This window comes from Gnatocerus cornutus, chromosome 9 (assembly GCF_029298725.1).
Source record: "Gnatocerus cornutus isolate USDA-ARS CGAHR chromosome 9, icGnaCorn1.1, whole genome shotgun sequence".
In the NCBI taxonomy this organism is placed as follows: domain Eukaryota; kingdom Metazoa; phylum Arthropoda; class Insecta; order Coleoptera; family Tenebrionidae; genus Gnatocerus; species Gnatocerus cornutus.
In genome coordinates this window covers 7,912,360-7,930,143 of record NC_142241.1, presented here as the reverse complement: position 1 = coordinate 7,930,143, position 17,784 = coordinate 7,912,360, and the positions used below count along the sequence as shown (strand labels likewise).

The following is a 17,784-nucleotide window of genomic DNA, read 5'->3' as shown; positions in this document are numbered from 1 at the left end:
CGGAATTAGTAGATAAAGACACAAAGACAAAGGAGATATTTCTCAAGTAAATTAGTTGCACCATTGCATTTTTCCGTGAAAAAACATTGAACGGTTGGGGTAAAAACGATTGATTTCCCCGCAGCGAATGAAAACTCTGTAAAGCTAGTGAGAAAATTAACAGTAAGGATTCGTGATTCTGACATTAAATTTTATAAGCTCTAATGAGAGGTGTTAAATGCACAGGTCAGCCTTTCTACCATAGCAGATGATTGTTTTGTATAAGCCATAAAATACCATAACAAAGGAAGTACTCCCGACGGATAAATTGCAACCATTACGATGGGAACAGTCGTTCTCTTTCCCAGTCTCGTTAGCAATACCCTTCTGTTATTCCTAATAAAAACTCAGTTTGGTAATTAAATCGTTGACATTTTCAAACTCGTTTAGAACCGGTAATTTTGAAGAATTTAATAATTATATTTAATAACGTAATTAAGACATAACGAATCGAACCAAGTTCTATGACATTATTTGAATTTTAACTCAGAAAGAGACAGAAAGCCAAACAATTCTCTTGCAAATAAACGAAGCTCGTAAAAAATTAACACTGCCAATAACACGAAATAACTAAGACCATCTTTCGACGTCGTAATTAAGTTATAACAATTTGAAAGGCCGCTTTAAAACGACCATAAACAAGTGCAAGCTCTTAAAGCTGCAGTTATAGTAATAACAAAAGTGTGGAAAAGGAAATAAAGGTGAGTATAGTCACCCAGTGGTAGCACGAACGTCTTGTGAACGCTCCATGTATTGTCGTCCAATCTTCAGCAGGTCCACCACGACTGAGTTAAATTGCCTTCCTTCCTATTGGTCTACACGAAAGAGGTGCTTGGGGGCGGTCTTTCCTCCGTTCCTCCTTCTTAAGCTCCGCCCTAAAGCAAGCCGACAACGTTAATGACGCTCGCTTGGTCAGTTTAGTTTGGGCATCTAGATGTAACAGTCGGTTTTTAACAGTGTACGATGACGTGTTAGTGTAATTGTGGTTTCAATTGACATTCATGCTGAAGCAGTCGGAAAGTGCCCAAAGTATGACTATCCAAAGTTTGGACAGTTTGGACACTAAGAGTGAAACCATGCAGAATGACAAGAATAACGTCCCTCAACAGTTGACGAGCAAAAATGGACATATTAGTTTTAGTGTTGCCTCTTTGCTGGCCGATACGCGGCCTAACTCCAACTCCAATGCCAACTCCAGTCCAGGTCCTCAGCAACACTCGTCGGACGAGGAGTACGACTCCAATCAAGAGGACTCCATCGTGGACGTCGAGGACCTCAAAGAAGAAGAAGGAGTTTCCAAAGATCTGAGTCAGCAACGCGAACGCGACTTTGCGAAAGAAGCGATGCTAAGTCAAGGGCCCATCAGACCCACGCCCTTTTCAGCTCTTGCGGCGGCGGTGTACCAAGCGGCACATCCCAACTGGTCCCACCAAGGACTGGTGAATCCCTTCGCCGGGCCGGGACCCATGTTCCAGGGACCCACGCCCTTCGGGGTGCCCAGCATCAATGCAGGTAATTATAACTCGAGATTCAAATGAAATATGCACAGTCTTAAGGCGCGTTCACACTGTCCAAGTACCGCCGATAAACTACGCGAGCTATTTAAAATTTTCATTTGTTTAATGATGTTATCTCCTCTTACGACTAAGTAATTTACGCCGCCGCCGGCGATTATGCCGGAGAACTGAGAGCTGGAATTGCTCCGTCGGAAGAACGATGCATAAAATCCGGAGATTACGCGGAGCCCTCCGGTTAATTGAAAGCTCATCGACCCCGGAACGTGCACAAAGCGAGAAAATTTACAAAAGTTGAACAATTAAGCACACATTTATCGGACAAAATAAAAATGTTTTATGACTACTATAAGCTTGTCGTCACATATAAATTACAGTTCTTAAAAAAGTATTACGACCGCAATCATTCTGTTGACCTTAAAAATCAAAATGTTTTTCGGGCTATAAAACCATTTCGGGAATTTAGCGTCTGGTAGTCTGCTTAGCAAACATTTGGGTTTGTAAAATTACGAAGATGCTTGTAACTGTCAACTTAAAAGTGAATTTACAATGCGGTCAAAAGAGGGTTTTATTGAATTAAATGTTTTGATCTTCATTTTGGCAGATTTCGCTTAATTTACTTAATCGCATCAGAAGAAATAACTGTGGTAAACTTGCCGCGGAGAAGTCGGTAGTCATTGCAACATAAAAATTCAGCGATTTTTGGGATGGCAATTAAATAAGTACTCCAAGGAACAAAATGGCTCATTGCTAGGATCAGTAGTTTTTTAGATTTATGAAAAATTTTGCGTTGGTATAATCCATGAATTATTTTATGGGAAAAGACAAAAATTTTGGCTGTACTTTTACCATTTTTAGGAACATTTTGGCGTCGCTCCGATTAGGTAGGTAGTACTATTAAAAGATATAGTTTCAAAGCAATAAAATTGAATGAAAACCTGAAGGCAACAAGCAAGCAAACAATGAATGAAGATCAAGGAATATTTAATTTGGATCAAATTTGTATATTTTTATAGTAAAACTACTTCGTCTTAGTTACACACGTGTCTATTTACGTACGATACTTAGATACTATGCGTACTTAGATATACCTACATGAATTTGCATAAATTACAGGTTGATGAAAAACCGACAATTATTTGTTAACAGTAAATAACAGGAGTACTTTAAGTACTTTCCTTATTGCAGTACATAATTGATAGATACAAGATAATTTTAGATATCCAAGGTATGTCGCGATTATGGTCATAAAATATACTAATTATACCTACTTGCGTGTAGAATACGACACTTAAGTATGAAAGCCTTTAAAATATCAAAGTACAAAAATAACCATGCAAAACAACCCGCATCATTACTTACCGGACGATTTTGAATGATCGATCGGTACTGCATCACAGAAATCAGGTACTTACTGTTGTTATTTTATAATGTGCGAATTAGCTGTTGTGTTCTGAAGCTTAAAAAAATAAAACTTGTCATTGTGGAGGACGTCCCGTAAATTACAAGCGCACAATGACTAATTAGCTAAGCCCTGAACAGCGTGAAAAATTTCAAAGTGGTACCCAGCGTTTAAAATTAGAGAAGTCGACATTAAACTTCAAACAAAATTTCCCGCCGAATTAACGAGTAGGTGATACAGTAGAATTCTGTTATAACGCCACGGTACTACCATATCAATGATGGGTACTACTATTTAACGACAACGATAAAATTAGACAACGAAATGTCCCTTTGAAGTTAATGAATTGGACAATTTGCGGCTCGTTTTGTTCCTATACGCAATGGAAATCAACTGGCCACAGGAAGAGGGGGAAGAAACTTGGATGATATGGTATGGCCGCGATTTGCCATGGAAATTTGCATTGCTATGAAACTGAACTAAAAACGTATGTGGAGAATGGTTGGGAGGAAAGTGCATATTTTAATTGTTCAAGCACTAAAAAGTTCAATAATAACGTATAATCAAGTATTATCAGCGTTTATTTTAGGTATAATCGATTTTTATTTTAATTGCACGTTTTCAGTTTTTAGATATAGCGTAAATACACGCTCCTTTACTTTTGTTATAATTGGGTTATGCTGTTAATTTAAAAAAAAAACTTTATGAAGCGTATTTTCATCAAACTAACGCTAACAAACCTGCGTCGATGTAGACTTTGGGAGTTGAAGCTCGTTGGTACCTAGTCATGCTTGACATCACATCAAAACTCTTTAACTGCGGTTGAATCATTTGAACACGGCTACCAACAGATTTCAGATTTCAAAATCTGATTTGAGAGCGTATTTTTGCACTTTTTTTAATTGAACATTTATACAACTTATCCATAAATTCTAGATAGTGGCACTAAATTATCCATCAGTTTATAGCACCAAGACAGGGTAATATTTATAGACACCTGTAAATTTTTGTTTTAATTCTGTAATGATAAAATGACTTTCAATTTATTCATATAATTTTTTCTTGTATTCTAATTAAGTAAAACTGTCACTGTAACAAACTCCGCTTCGATTGTTCTATGCGTAATTAATTGACGCTGATATCGACAAACGTGTGACCTTTTCAAGCATGACAATAGAAAGAACACATTAAGTTGTAAATACCTACATGGAATACCTCCTGTAACATTTTATGCTTAATTAAATTCTAAAGCAATTGTTTTCAGTTAGATTTTTTATCATTCTTGAAATGTCTCGCGTCTTTCTGCTTCGGTAATAAATTTATGATCAGGTGGGGAAATGCGGTAATTACCCCGTCATATATGCGTGTTTGTAAAAGACACCTGTAAGTTTTAATTAAGTGTACTAAGAAAATAAATACATAAAAACAAAATTAATTATGTCGAACAGCGATTACTTGGAGAGCAACGCTGAAATCAATTAATTAACGATATAATTTGCTTATAATAAATGTCAGTTCTACAGTAAAACTGGTCGAAACCTATACATGACTCGACCGCATTACTGGCACCATTTTTTGTCAATCTCAATAATATAAAGTGGCACGCATTGTACGCACGCAAAATTCCCTAAAATAAATCACTTGTGTACAAGGTGAAATTGCATTCACTTTACATAAAACAATAAAAATGGACAAATTTCAAACGTCATGGCATGTAATTAATCAATACCGAAAAGTAGGTACATAATTAATTACTGCGGTTCTAATTCGGTATTTTATTAATGACCCGCTCACACATACCTGCATTTTATATTAATTTTATGAATTGTGTCAAGCAAAGTACACATAACCGGCAATTATGTTCACGTGACTAGAATTTCAATTACTAAATCAAGCTTATATATTCATACTTAGAACCATAATTCATAAATCTAAATTACTATAATGTGGCGTCTCACCGGCGCAAATTGAATGATTTCCGGGCAGAACAGTAGGTAATAGCCGTGTCGATAATGCAGCGCAGATCACCACACGCGCACATGGAACTACTTATCTCAAAAATTGATATTAGTCACGTGTTAATTTGTTTGCTTCGAATGCAGAATGGGCCATAAAGTAGTGATTTTTTTTCACGGTTGTGAATTATGACCCCACCCGTGTGCGCCCCTTAATAATTTTTTGTCACGAACACCACTTAATCCGGGCTGTAATTACCGACGAGCCGGTCCTGCGATGCAGACAGAGACGGCCTCATCGGCGTCTCTTAATTAATCCCCTGCCATTTGTAATATTAAGGACGTATTTTATAACGGCCTGAGGTGGGCCGCGCATAATTTTCAGGTGGTAAATTTATTTTAATTGGATTTTATTTGGGCGATGGTCGGCGCTCTGTGTTATTATCTCGTTAATAACTTTATTAAATTTCTTTTGTCTCGCCGACAGATTGCGCTCCGATCGATTTCAACTCCAATTACAGGTTATGTAGAAAAGGGAGCTTGTTAACATAAATCTAAAAGGCTTGTCGTGGATCAGTCGAACAAAAGAGAATTCTGTCAAAGCCTAGCTCAAATCGCGAATCGAATTCTGATCCGTCAGGCTTGCATGTCGTTGTTCCATTGTTTTTGGATTTTGATGGATTTCCGCCAGATAAAGTTTATTATTCGGTAATTGTTGAATTTTGATGAGGGGACCTAGCGGAGACGTCTGACGGCTTTCTAACTCATTTTTTTTGTGCCAAACAACGGGGCTTTTCTCGGTGGTTTGTTCCGAGAATTTTATACACAAACAGTAGCTGACAGCTGATTAAGATTTGATTGTGAAGAGGCAGATGTAGCGGTTTTACTTCAAACTTAATTCCTAAAACATCTACAGGGTGTCCATCAAAAAACAGCTACGAAGAATTAGACATTTTTAGCTTGGCCGTTTATTTGTGGTAGGTATATTCTGTTAGGTATATTAAAAAATATATTAAAAAGTTTGGATTGTTAAACCCTCCTCTATAGTGTTTTCGAACTCCAAAGATCCCAGAAATACAAATTTAAAGAAAACGAAATAGCTAAAAAGTATTGAAATCAGAAACAACCCTAGAAAATGCAAGTTTATGCCGCGAGTTCATTTTTGTTAAAAGATTTGGTCTTACAGCTTTTGCTTTTGTTTAATGTATTTGTTTCAGATTTGCTGTGTTTTCTATACAATTATGTCAATGATGGTTTCAACGCTTCCGCTATAAAATTCAAAATTGAGATAAGACTGTTAATGATCACATTAAAGCCACTTTTTCATTTTTTAAAATCGCATTTTGATAGTTTTGTTACGAGGGTGAAATTTAAATCAGTTATTACTCATGATTAAAAACAGTATCTTCCACAAATTTTATAACTCCAGCAGCAGAATTACAAAATTACGAATTTTTGTTGGAGGATGTCGGAAATTTTTGCTCTGAAATTTGTGTCTTTTTGTCTCAACAAGCTTGTAATTTGGCAGAGTACAGAATACAGAGTACAGAATACAGGGCCAAAAAAAGTAACTTCCCCAAAATTCATATATGCAGCAACAAAATTACCAAAATTAGGAATTCTAGTGAAGAATGTAGAGATTTTTTTTAAATTTTTGTTTTTTGCTTTATAATTTTGTAGTTTGGCACAGTTAATAAGAAACTTAAAGTTATAAATGCCCCAAATTTTATCGCTATCACATTTAAATTGTAAGAATTAGATACACGTTCTAATGTGTTCGAAAAATTTGGTTGGAACCTAAAATTTGTTTCATTCGCTATATAAGTTTGCAATCTGGTAGAGTTAATACACGACCTGAAAATAGTAACTACCCCAAATTTTATAGCTGCAGCATTAAAATTACCAAAATTACGATTTTTAGTAGATGTCGGAAATTTTTGCTTCGTCTTAAAAATTAAAAAAAAATTGAATCTTTTGCTTTACAAGTCTGTAATTGAGTAGAGTTACTTAAGGACTCAAAAACAGTAAGGTCCCCAAATTTCATACATAGCTGCAGCACCAAAATTACTTATTTTAGTGAAGACTCAGAAAATTATTGCTTCGACTTAAAAATTAAAATTTCCAAAATTTTTGTTTTTTGCTCCACAAGTCACCAATCATTTTAAACACTTTTCGCTAAGGGAATGAAGTTTGTGCAGTTTATACCACATTTGGTTTATTGACGGTGCGAAAGTATAAAATTTTAGGCCAAACTTCAGTTTGGAAATTTACACATTCCACTCTGTTAGAATTAATTAAACAAATTAACAAATAAATTTTAATTTTCGCCTATAATTACAAAATTTTTATTTTCAAAAATCATGTTTTAACCAATTTAAAGGTTCAAAATCCCAGCAGGACCTCAAACGTTTCTGGCTTAAAGCTTTCCAGAGCACCAGAAATCCAAATGTTCTAAATGTTTTCTAAGCCCGTATTTTATCGATTTTTGCCTCATTTGTCGCGCTCCCCCGGTAAATTTTCGCCGCGTCTCTGTCCTTTCTTTTTGTGAAATAATCACCTCAATAAGAATAAAAAGAGCGAATGGAAACGACGCAGTTGTTCGAAGTGACTAAAGCGAAGTTGATAAATCTTCGGTAATTGTGCTATTTCGGTAGCTGCCTTTATCAGATCCGTGTTGGTTCAGAGATTTATTTCTTCCTTCGCAATGGTTAATTTGTATCGAATTGGAGCCGTTTTGGGTCCTGGAGCGCTCGTTAATCCGCCAGTTTGCATCTGATTAATTAAAATAAACGACTTCTAAACAAATTTTTGCCATAAAAGTCCGTCGGAAGATTTTACGTAACTGAGCAGTCTTCCAAAAAAAGCTTATTAACAAATAGTTAAATTAGTATGAAATTAACGGAGCTGATAATTAATAAAACGTCCCGGACAAAATACATTTCACGAGTTTTATCAATGGGGAGTCGTAAAAGCGACGACCCGGCTATCTCTGCGTTAAAAAAACCGACCAATTTAAGTTTAAATTTAAAAACACCACTTTCCAATCCTATAACGAGCATTTTATTCAAATTCCGATGTGTTAATTAATGTATGCTGAATGGTCCGGGAGATTAGTTCAATTAAAGCGAACGAGCTCCCGGTTTTAGACATTCCAGTTGCCGTTTCGACCTCGGAGACACCAATTATACCAATTTGGTGCGAATAAATTATCGTTTAATTCCGAAAACAAGCACCTGGACGGCTACCTCACAGATAATTGAGTCCCAGCAGACGACGCTTTGGACTGCTCTTATGCAATCGCAATCCTTTCCGAAAGATTTTAGTTTGTTTCTTTATGGGATTTTCTAATGTCGGGCTATTACAGATTGGATTATCTGGTTTACTTCTTCGACTAATTACTCAATTAATGACTCTTGCGAAATAATACCGACCAGTTGACACAGACAACTATTCCGAGCATTTCTAAATTATACAGGGCGTTTCGAAACCACCTGAACAGGTATTTTAGAAACGCAAAATTCAAATAAACATCACCGGTGTAAGCACCGTTCTAAATTCTTTATTCACAACAACAAAATTTGTGCATAATTTCCAATTCAAGGTGAGATTTTTTTGTACGAAATTGTCACAGTTGTAATTAATATCTCATTTATTAATTATGTACGACTTGAATTTGTTATTTCGACATTAATTGCATTCCATGTCTTCAAAAAACCGATTTTGAGCTCACCATAAATGGACGGATTTGCCGTTTGAAAAATGGAACTGGTTTTTTACTAGTCAGCGGCAAATTGGTGTTTCCAGTTCCTAGAAAAATAATTTTATAAATTACTTGAGACGTAGAATGTCTGTACTCGCGCTGTCTTGGCATAAATCACTGATTTATAGGATTCGGCCTGCGGCTAAAATTTTAAATTTAATTTGCGCAATTTTCAAGTGATTCATTAACACTTAATGGTAACCGTTTTAAACAAACACTTCGTCCACTTTAGGCTATAAAAAGTTATTGACACCGTTGGCAAAACCGGCGGAACCATAATAGATTAGAGTGCTGTAAAAAAATTATCTATTTTAATGCTCACGTTGCTGTCATGTTTAGGACTGAAATTTTAAATATTTATCACTTATTCACCGCTATTTGCATAATTAGGTGCAGTGAGAGAATGGCCCGGCCTAATTTTTATCACTGAGAGCCCCTATTCGTCGACAATTTTACAATAATTTTTTTGATAGCGGGCTATCGGTGCTACCAACATCGTTTTATTTGCTAAAATGGTGGAGATAATAATTTTAGTGAGGCGTAATTATGCTAAAATTATGGACGGAATTAATTATTTTTATCAATTTGACGGATCGGAACATTGTTCCGGATTGGGGGGTGTACAGGTGGTCCTAGAATTGATAAGTCTTCTCATGTTTTTTTAATGTTTATTTTGATGACGAGCACAAACCCAAAATTATGGTTTCTAAAAAAAAAGTAAAAAAATTTTTCGATTCAAAATTCAAAACTTTTTCAGTTGACATTCTGTAAATTCGACGGTTGTCACGATAAAGCAACGAAATTTATTGGACTCATTAATATTTAGACATTTCTTCAGAGTGCTAAATTACTGAATTATAAAAATTTTAATTTGCAGGATGAAATTAAAAGTTTTTATTCTAAATTAAAGGTAAAAGACCGACAACTTCAACATTAAAAGAATGAAATTTGTGGAACGTATTACTTTTGAGTTGATTATTTATACTTATTAAAAATTTTTTAACCTGAAGTTAGAATTCTGAAATGACACGCAGTCTCGTTTTAGTCGGTGGATAATTTTATTTTGACTGATTAGAGGTAATTTTTGTTTCTCATTCTTAATTTAGACAGTTGACAAATTTTGGCAGCTGCCGTGTAACGAGTTACGGCGGTTATTTACAGAGTAGTCATAAGTGTTTGCTTCTATAATTGTAAAAAGTTTTAGCGACTTCTTTGCCGGGAATTTCAACTTTAAAATGAATGAAGAATTTTCATAAGTAATATAACGAGTGGGCTCGAAATTGTCAGAAATTTTTCCAACAGACGAGTAGTTTCTTCGACGATCAATTGCACGAGTGAGCGAAGCGAACGAGTGCCAATTGTACTGGAGGAAAAATTTCCCACAATTTCGAGCTCCCGAGTTATATTCGTCATGAGAATTCAACGAACTGACAAGCAACTGACAGCTCGCGTGGAATTGTCACTGAAATTTTCACTAGTGAAAATTTCCAAGAAAAGTTTGCTGTGATTGGTTTATTTGAAAAAATAAATGTCTCTTATTGGTCGAATCTATGGTGAGTTGAATTCTCACAATAAAAGGTTGAAAAAAACCTCCTAAATTAAGACAAAAGCATCTGAGGCCACCTGAGGCACACCGAGGCAATGAAATATCTACGAGCAAGTTCTGCTGACGTAGATAGTGTGGCCCCACAAATTCGCGATGAAATATGTGGCTAGTGACACTTTTAGTGCCGATGAAACGGCTCTTTTTATAAATTATTACCCGATAAAGGTTGAAATTTAAACTGGAAATGGCGAGGTTCGAAATAACCGAGTTCTACTGTATATTCTTTGTTCAGTCTGTAAAAAATTGTTGTGAATCCCAAGCCTGAGGCGTTTTTTTTTATTTTTCATAAGCGGCTTCGTAAATACTTCACTAATGTCGCCGTCAAAAATACGCCAGAAGGGTGCAGTGTCAGCTGAAAATTTATTCTTCGGCATCCTTTTTCTGTCGTGTCTGTGTATTTTTCGGTCTCGGAATGTTAAATAGCAGGGCCGTACGAGCCGTCTGCTAGTGATAGATGGTTATTAATCCCCGTAAATGCCCCCGGCAATAAATATTTGGTAATGATCGTTTAGTTGGCTCTTTAACTTCCGACACAGATACGTTCTGTCGAGATATTTGTGGACGTTTTTGTCTCTCGTTTCGCCCGTCATTTTTCCTGACAGATGTCACTACAAATTCGAAGTTTGACGTCACGCTCACCAATAAATAATCGGCAAATCACCGGAAATGTTTGTTTATTGGTCGGTGGCGGTCGCATGGCCAGCCGCGATTTCTAAATATAAACAGGTGAAATACGGACGTATAGCATGCGACAGCGACACCGAGCGGCATTTGTTTCAGCTAAAGGACCCTTCATCGAATGAATAATGAGCCGCCTTCTCTTCGAATAGCTCGGTTTTTTTGTCGGAAGGAATTTTGGACTATTTTCGAATTATTATTGGGTTTGGAGATTTTATCTTGGAGAATATTTCACTGTAATACCGGCATTTTTTCAAAAGATCTGATATCTTGTTTTGGGGGTTTCGCGACGGGAGGCGAGTCGGGGTCATTCCACGCGTACGTGTTTATGGGCTTTCAACACTGTTTCTTTTTAAAGCGAGATATGAATAATGTATCGCAATTAATTAACTAAAACCAGAAATCAACATAACAATAATTAATACAAATTTGTATGCGTCAGTTTATTTAAATTAACGTCTGAAAACTGTTTTCACTACAAATGATGTTTATATCCCTCTATTGTATATTTTTAATTAGTTGTAACGAACGTTTTAGTTTACGTCCTTCATTAAAATTGCTAATTCAGATTTTCCTATTCCGCTATCGTGCGAGATATCGTAATTAATAAATTTTAATTTTATCTAATAAAGATGCTTTTACTAAATTACTTATTAACATTTTAAATTAAGCCACACAATACTAATGTCAAACAAACCCAATCATTCTTAATTACCAAATTTTTTGGGAAAATACCCTAATTGTTTCCGTTTCCGTCAGAATTCTTTCAGAACTCATCGATTAACAGAGACTTTCTACCATCTGACAGATGAATTCTTATGAAAGCGGCGGCTTTATAACTGTGACAGCTAAGAAAGATCAAACTATCTAAAAATATGAATCATAAGATATTTCGTTATGTAAATGAGCTTCTTAAATTATTTAAAATAGTCACTTAACTAGAAGATACCTTATCACTAACGGTTTTAAAACAATTAACAGAATTTTAATTTTCTGATTCTCTCAAAAATTCAGTGACGCAGAAAAAAAGGTTTTTCTAAAAGAATTTGTACTTAAATGGCATTAACTTGTACTTTCGAATTTGCATGAGAATTAATGCTTCAAAGGTTACATTTTGCGACTTCCGTTTCACCTAAATTTAAATGATAATCATAATTTAAATTTAGACATTAAAGCTAAGAAATAGTACAAATTTTTACTTATCTACACAAAGTAGGCTCTATATTTGCATAACATTTTATGTAAAATATACATGAGTATTCACTTTATATCATAATAAATAAGTATAATTTTATTGCTTTAGAACAATAAACTTAAACATTGCGCTGTCATAAGACATTAGCAGTTTTCTACCTATTAAAATAAATTTGAATACGATTATGTGCGTGAATCTCGTTTTCATTTAGATTCAAATGGGCAATAAAAGATGTTGGACGAGGCGTCATTCGCTAATTGGAGTAAATGTTTATTTTCAAACATTTTGGCATAACTGGAACTGTCTTTTTGTTCTCGTCAAATATGATCACATTGAAACCACTTATTTAATTTATAGTTCAAATTTACAAGCTGTTGGCATAATATTTTGACACCACAGCAATAAAATTTGGGGAGGTTACTAATTTATACTTCGGTGCTAACTGTGCCAAATTTTAAAATTATAGAATAGAAGATATAGATTTAAAAGAAGTTGAATCGAATATTTCCAAAAAAATAGAGATTGCAACTCTGGTAATATTAAGGCCACAATAATCAAATTTGGAGAGATTACTAATTTGGACTTAATTATTAACTGTGTGAAATTTCAAAATTATAGAACAGACGAGGCAAATTTTGGAATTTTATATTTGGAGGAAAAACAAAGATTTTTTATTGAAAAGCGTGTTTCGCTCAAAATTTTAATGTCAAAGCAATTAAATTTGTAAAGGTTACTAATTTAGCTTTGATCATTAAACGCGCGTTGATTTGCCAAGTTATAGACCGAAAGAGTGAAATTTAGGAATTTTGATCAATCAGAACTGAGAATGTATTTAAGATCTGATAATTTGGAATTTGAGCCTCTAACGTATTTTAGTCTATATTTCAATCTCTCTACTCTCTTTGTAAATGACTTGACGATGCTAACGAGCCTCCCGTGGCCTTAAAGACTTAATTTTCTGAAATTGAAATTAATAATTTCAGTATAAATCCTCTCGTTCGTTATCTCGAAAACAAGCGTGAATCTCTCGCTGTGCTAACACGAAACTGTTCGTATTTTTATCGCACAATTAAGAAAATTAATTCGAAACCAGCTGGAAGTAGCCGCCACCGTTTCACCAACTACGTATAATTTTCCATTAAAACCGAGGAACCTTTCATAAGACGGCAATTTACAGTTATTAATCGATAGAACGTGCGCGCTTTCATTTCCGAGGAGCTCAATTTCAGTTTTCTCCAAAGCCATTATTCTCTAATTGAGGGAGGCGGTAAAAAATCGATTTTCCGAGTCGGAGCATCCTGGAAGATGGCGTCGTCCGCGCACAATTTGTTCTTTCTCTAATTAAAAATAATTGGACGTGGTACAAATTTCGTCAATCTCTTAATTATAACAAATATAGTTAATTATCGGTTTGAATGAAGATTATGCGACTTTTTAGACTTGAGAGTGCTTATTGTGTTTCTGCAACTAATTAGTTTTTAATTGCTCGTTAATTATAATTAATGGCGTGCCGGTTTCAGCGACTTGATGGACTGGGTGAAGTTGTTTTTACGACGTTTTTTTTCTACGATGGGTTCCAACGGTATCTGACCAATTTACATGTTTATTTTTATTACTAATAAAATTACTAATCTCATTCGACGTTTAATATTGCAATTAGTCATCGGACAGGTTGATATGTCAATCGTGCCAAAATTGTATAAGTAATTGAGACAGTAATTTATTCATTTAGCAAGTGTACCTGTCAAATTCTCAGAGGATTAAAAATCGTCACTGCGCCACTGACTTTCTCGCCTATCTCCGATCTGCTTTATAATGAATAGTTAATTTAGATTTAACGAAATTACAGTTTTTTCGTTGATGATATCTCGAGTTAGAACCTTGAGCATTCTTTAAAATTTTATCACCGGTGACAAAAATAACTTTAGATACTTCTTAGCGTCAATTAAATTTAAAAGTACACCGGATATGCCTCGTATTGTGCAAAAACTACTGGCTAACAATAATTTTTGAATAAATATTTCCGGTAACTTGAGCTTTTAATTCGACACCTGAATTTCTCGTGCAACCTTCAAATACGAAAGTCGTAGCTTCAGGTAATTTGAATATGCGCAGACTTTTATTACAGTTTATCCCCATATACCGGAGTTTATTGATTTTGATGCATTGATATGCATAATCAAAATGCATTTTAATGCTTGTTCGCTTTATAAACACACGCGCACATTTGAAACTTCCTGCCAAATTTGAATACAATATTCGGAGCTGCTACGATTTTTTCAAGCACAGCGGAAATTTTGCTGCTATCTGATGGTTGTATTAAGATCTGCATCAAGATTTTGATCTAGTTATGCTAATTTTTGCACACATTTAAGCTATAAATATGTATTTCCCGTTTTTTGCCGTTTTTTGACTTCTACTGTCATGTTCGATTAATCGGAATTGTGTAATTACAGGAAAATCTAATAAATCAGATAACAATTTCAAGGCTTTTAATGGAAAGTTTCAGTCACATTCGCACGTGGGAACATTTAAAAGAAAAGGAGTGTCGAATTTGGTTCGGGGATTCCTCGCCCAGTTGTCCTGTTTTCCTATTTGTTTTCCTTCATTCTAACTTTTTTCAAAAATATTTTGAAGAATGAATACAATAGAAAATGAAGAGAAGCCAAAAAAACAAAAAATTGATTTATTATAATTAAGATTCAAGATGTTGGGTATCAATGAGCGGCAATTAGTGCGCTGCTAGATAATAAATTAATTACGCATAAATTTGTCTAATAAAACGAAAGAATACAGCCGCTCCGGTAATCCTGCTTAAGATAAATGAACAAATAAAAGCATAAACATCAATTTAACGTCAAACCCGCCGGTTTGTGTTGATATAATTAAAGTAAGTCGAACTAATTGTATGTTATTAACATTGTAATTAAAGCTTTGAATAATCAACTTCCGATGTTCGTGTAAAGATGGCCGCCGTTGGCATAAGACCAACGTTGATATTTTCTCATGAGTGAATGCGTACTGTGTGACAGTTGATATAATGAGAGTTTTTTTAACCGTTTCGAGACAGGATATTGCAATATGGGGGCAATTAGTTGCATATGAGCCGTGCGTGCAACACATTTGTATGCTGGATGGCGCGCTATCTCGACCCGAATGGATTACTAATAGCCCGAAATTGACTGTCCGATTCGGGAGAGATTTTACGATTTTTTTTTTCGTTGCAGTGGATTCCAATGGAGAACCGCCGAAGCTCAAGTGTAACTTGAGGAAGCATAAACCGAACAGGAAGCCGAGGACGCCGTTTACCACGCAGCAGCTCCTGGCTTTGGAGAAGAAGTTTCGGGATAAACAGTACCTGAGTATAGCAGAAAGGGCCGAGTTTTCCAGCAGTTTGAGGCTCACAGAGACGCAGGTACGGCATGACAAAGTGGTACATAGTCTAATTTTATTCGTACTCAAAAGTCGTATTTATAGAAAGCTATAAATTGGGAAAAGTTCACTCATAAATAATGCCAATTTATTTTCTGGGATTCACAGGAAAGATAATGTTGGGTTTTAATAGGCACATAAAGTCTGAAATGTACAGGCTCAAAATTCTGCGCTAATTAACATGTTACGTTGCTCTAGTACTGCGAAGGAGAAAGGTGTCATTTTCCATTAGTGCAAAGTCTATAAAAAGTATAGAAAAAGATCTAGAAACCACGATAAATTTCGGACTTTTTCATTGAAAAAAAACTCCGAGCAAATATAAAGCATCTGAAAATATAAAAATCCTATATTCTGAATATTTAATAGTTTGTGCAGCCCATAAAATGTGTGCAATTAGCTGCCAATTTTAATTAAAACGAACGCAACGTACTGACATGACAAATCACCTGTTTTGATATTTTTTGCCCCGTCTCCTGACATGTGGGTTATAGAAAAAATCGATTGTACGATTGATAATTTTTCCACCTGCAACGCTTATTAAAACCTCTCATTTGTTGCAAAACTCTTTCTTCCATTCGAAACCGTAGTTACCTGCTTCGAATAATTCCACCGCGATGATAAACGGGTAGTAAATTACTTACGACTTATTCCCAGCAATTTAATGCTTCGTTAACGTAATGGACACTTCTTGTAAAGTTCGCTTTTGTTGGGCAACAAAAGCAGTAATTTCGCCAACAATGTTTTTTACATAAATTTTCTTTTGCAGGTGAAAATCTGGTTCCAAAACCGGCGCGCTAAAGCGAAACGTCTCCAAGAAGCCGAAATCGAAAAATTGAAGATGGCGTCTTTATCACGACACCCTCATCCACTCTACCCGCATCCAGCGCTGCAGGGTTATTTCCCCCCCGGAGCCCACCCCTTGGCGTCGCTGCTTGGTGCCCGACCCCCCATGGCCCCTCTCGGCCTCATTCCGCAACCGCCCCCGCATTTGACATCACCGCAAGGTGCGATGCGATCTCCCAGCCCCCACATGTCCTAAATTCGTGGGGTGGAAACGCTGCAATATGTGATCGTTTTACGATAAAAATCACGCATTATTATAATTATTTGTGCCAAATTAGTGATTGGATTGATGTAGCATTTTTGTTTTCTTGTGTCATGGTTTGGGATTATCGCTCGAGGAGAGACCTTAGACCTGAAAATTGTTTGAACTTTGCCTCGGTGTGGCACGATTTGACGCTTTTCAGACGTTTATAAATTGATTTTTGACGGCGGTGCTATAAGAAAGATAACGGAAAGGTAGTCGCCATTTTATCACAGCACGTGCGAACTGTATGCCTCTTCCTATCGACGAAGGCGTTTATAATTAAACATGAAATAATCACACACAAACAAATTTTATTATTCCCGAAGCAAATTAATTTATTTTATCATCCCCATAAATTACGGGGGGTTATCGCGGGCAGGGTCGCTCGAGAGTGATAAAACCAAACTAACCGTTAAATGATTGCATTTAATGTATTTTGTAAATACTCTTGTACAAACTTTGTATATAGTGTTGTAAAAACTACGATGTAAATTATTTAGACGTAATTTTACTATTTAAAAATGTAAAAACTCCCAAGTATGAGCACCTTAGTATTTCGCTAGGCTGACCACGACTTCGGTTCATAGTATAATTATAGAAACGGAAAAAATAAACAGATAACCCAGTTCTCTACCGACTAGTTTCATTCCTAATAAATCACAATAACCATTAATCCGCGCAAGTGGAAAGAAACTCATCTCGTGCAAAAGAATGGGGTCTTAATTGGACCCCTGTGGAGCGCCAGCCTCCACGTGCCCCCGTACAATTTTTTACTCAGTTTCCTAGAAATCCACCAGTGTAAAAGAAATGTCCCGATTGTGAGCACTGCGGCTGGGTTAATTGGCCTAACCAACTAAAGATTTGCCATGAATAGCGACTACATATCAATTCCACTTTGATTTGACAGCTCACATTCAATATTTAAACGATTGTGTATTGTACTGAACGTATCAATTTATTGGAGTTGCGGCAATCGCTTTGTGAATTTCTTGGATAGAGACATTTAAGAATATTGCGTGGTTGATTGGATTTGGATGGAGAAAAATTCTGTCAGGTCATCGTGGTATTTGTAGTCATGCCCAGGCAGGTAGGTTGATTATTTATTTTATTAGTGGA

The 17,784-nt window shown here is 35.7% G+C and overlaps 1 protein-coding gene across 1 annotated transcript; it reads left to right on the top strand.

Moving 5' to 3' along the window:
- The first annotated feature begins 954 nt into the window (after positions 1 to 954).
- On the top strand, positions 955 to 17,293 carry Dr (muscle segmentation homeobox protein Drop). Its single transcript, XM_088045116.1, has 3 exons — positions 955 to 1,551; positions 15,377 to 15,564; positions 16,348 to 17,293. Exons 1-3 carry the CDS (start codon positions 1,041 to 1,043, stop codon positions 16,618 to 16,620), a joined length of 972 nt encoding a protein of 323 aa, XP_087901242.1. The 5' UTR covers positions 955 to 1,040; the 3' UTR covers positions 16,621 to 17,293.
- The last annotated feature ends 491 nt before the right edge of the window (positions 17,294 to 17,784 follow it).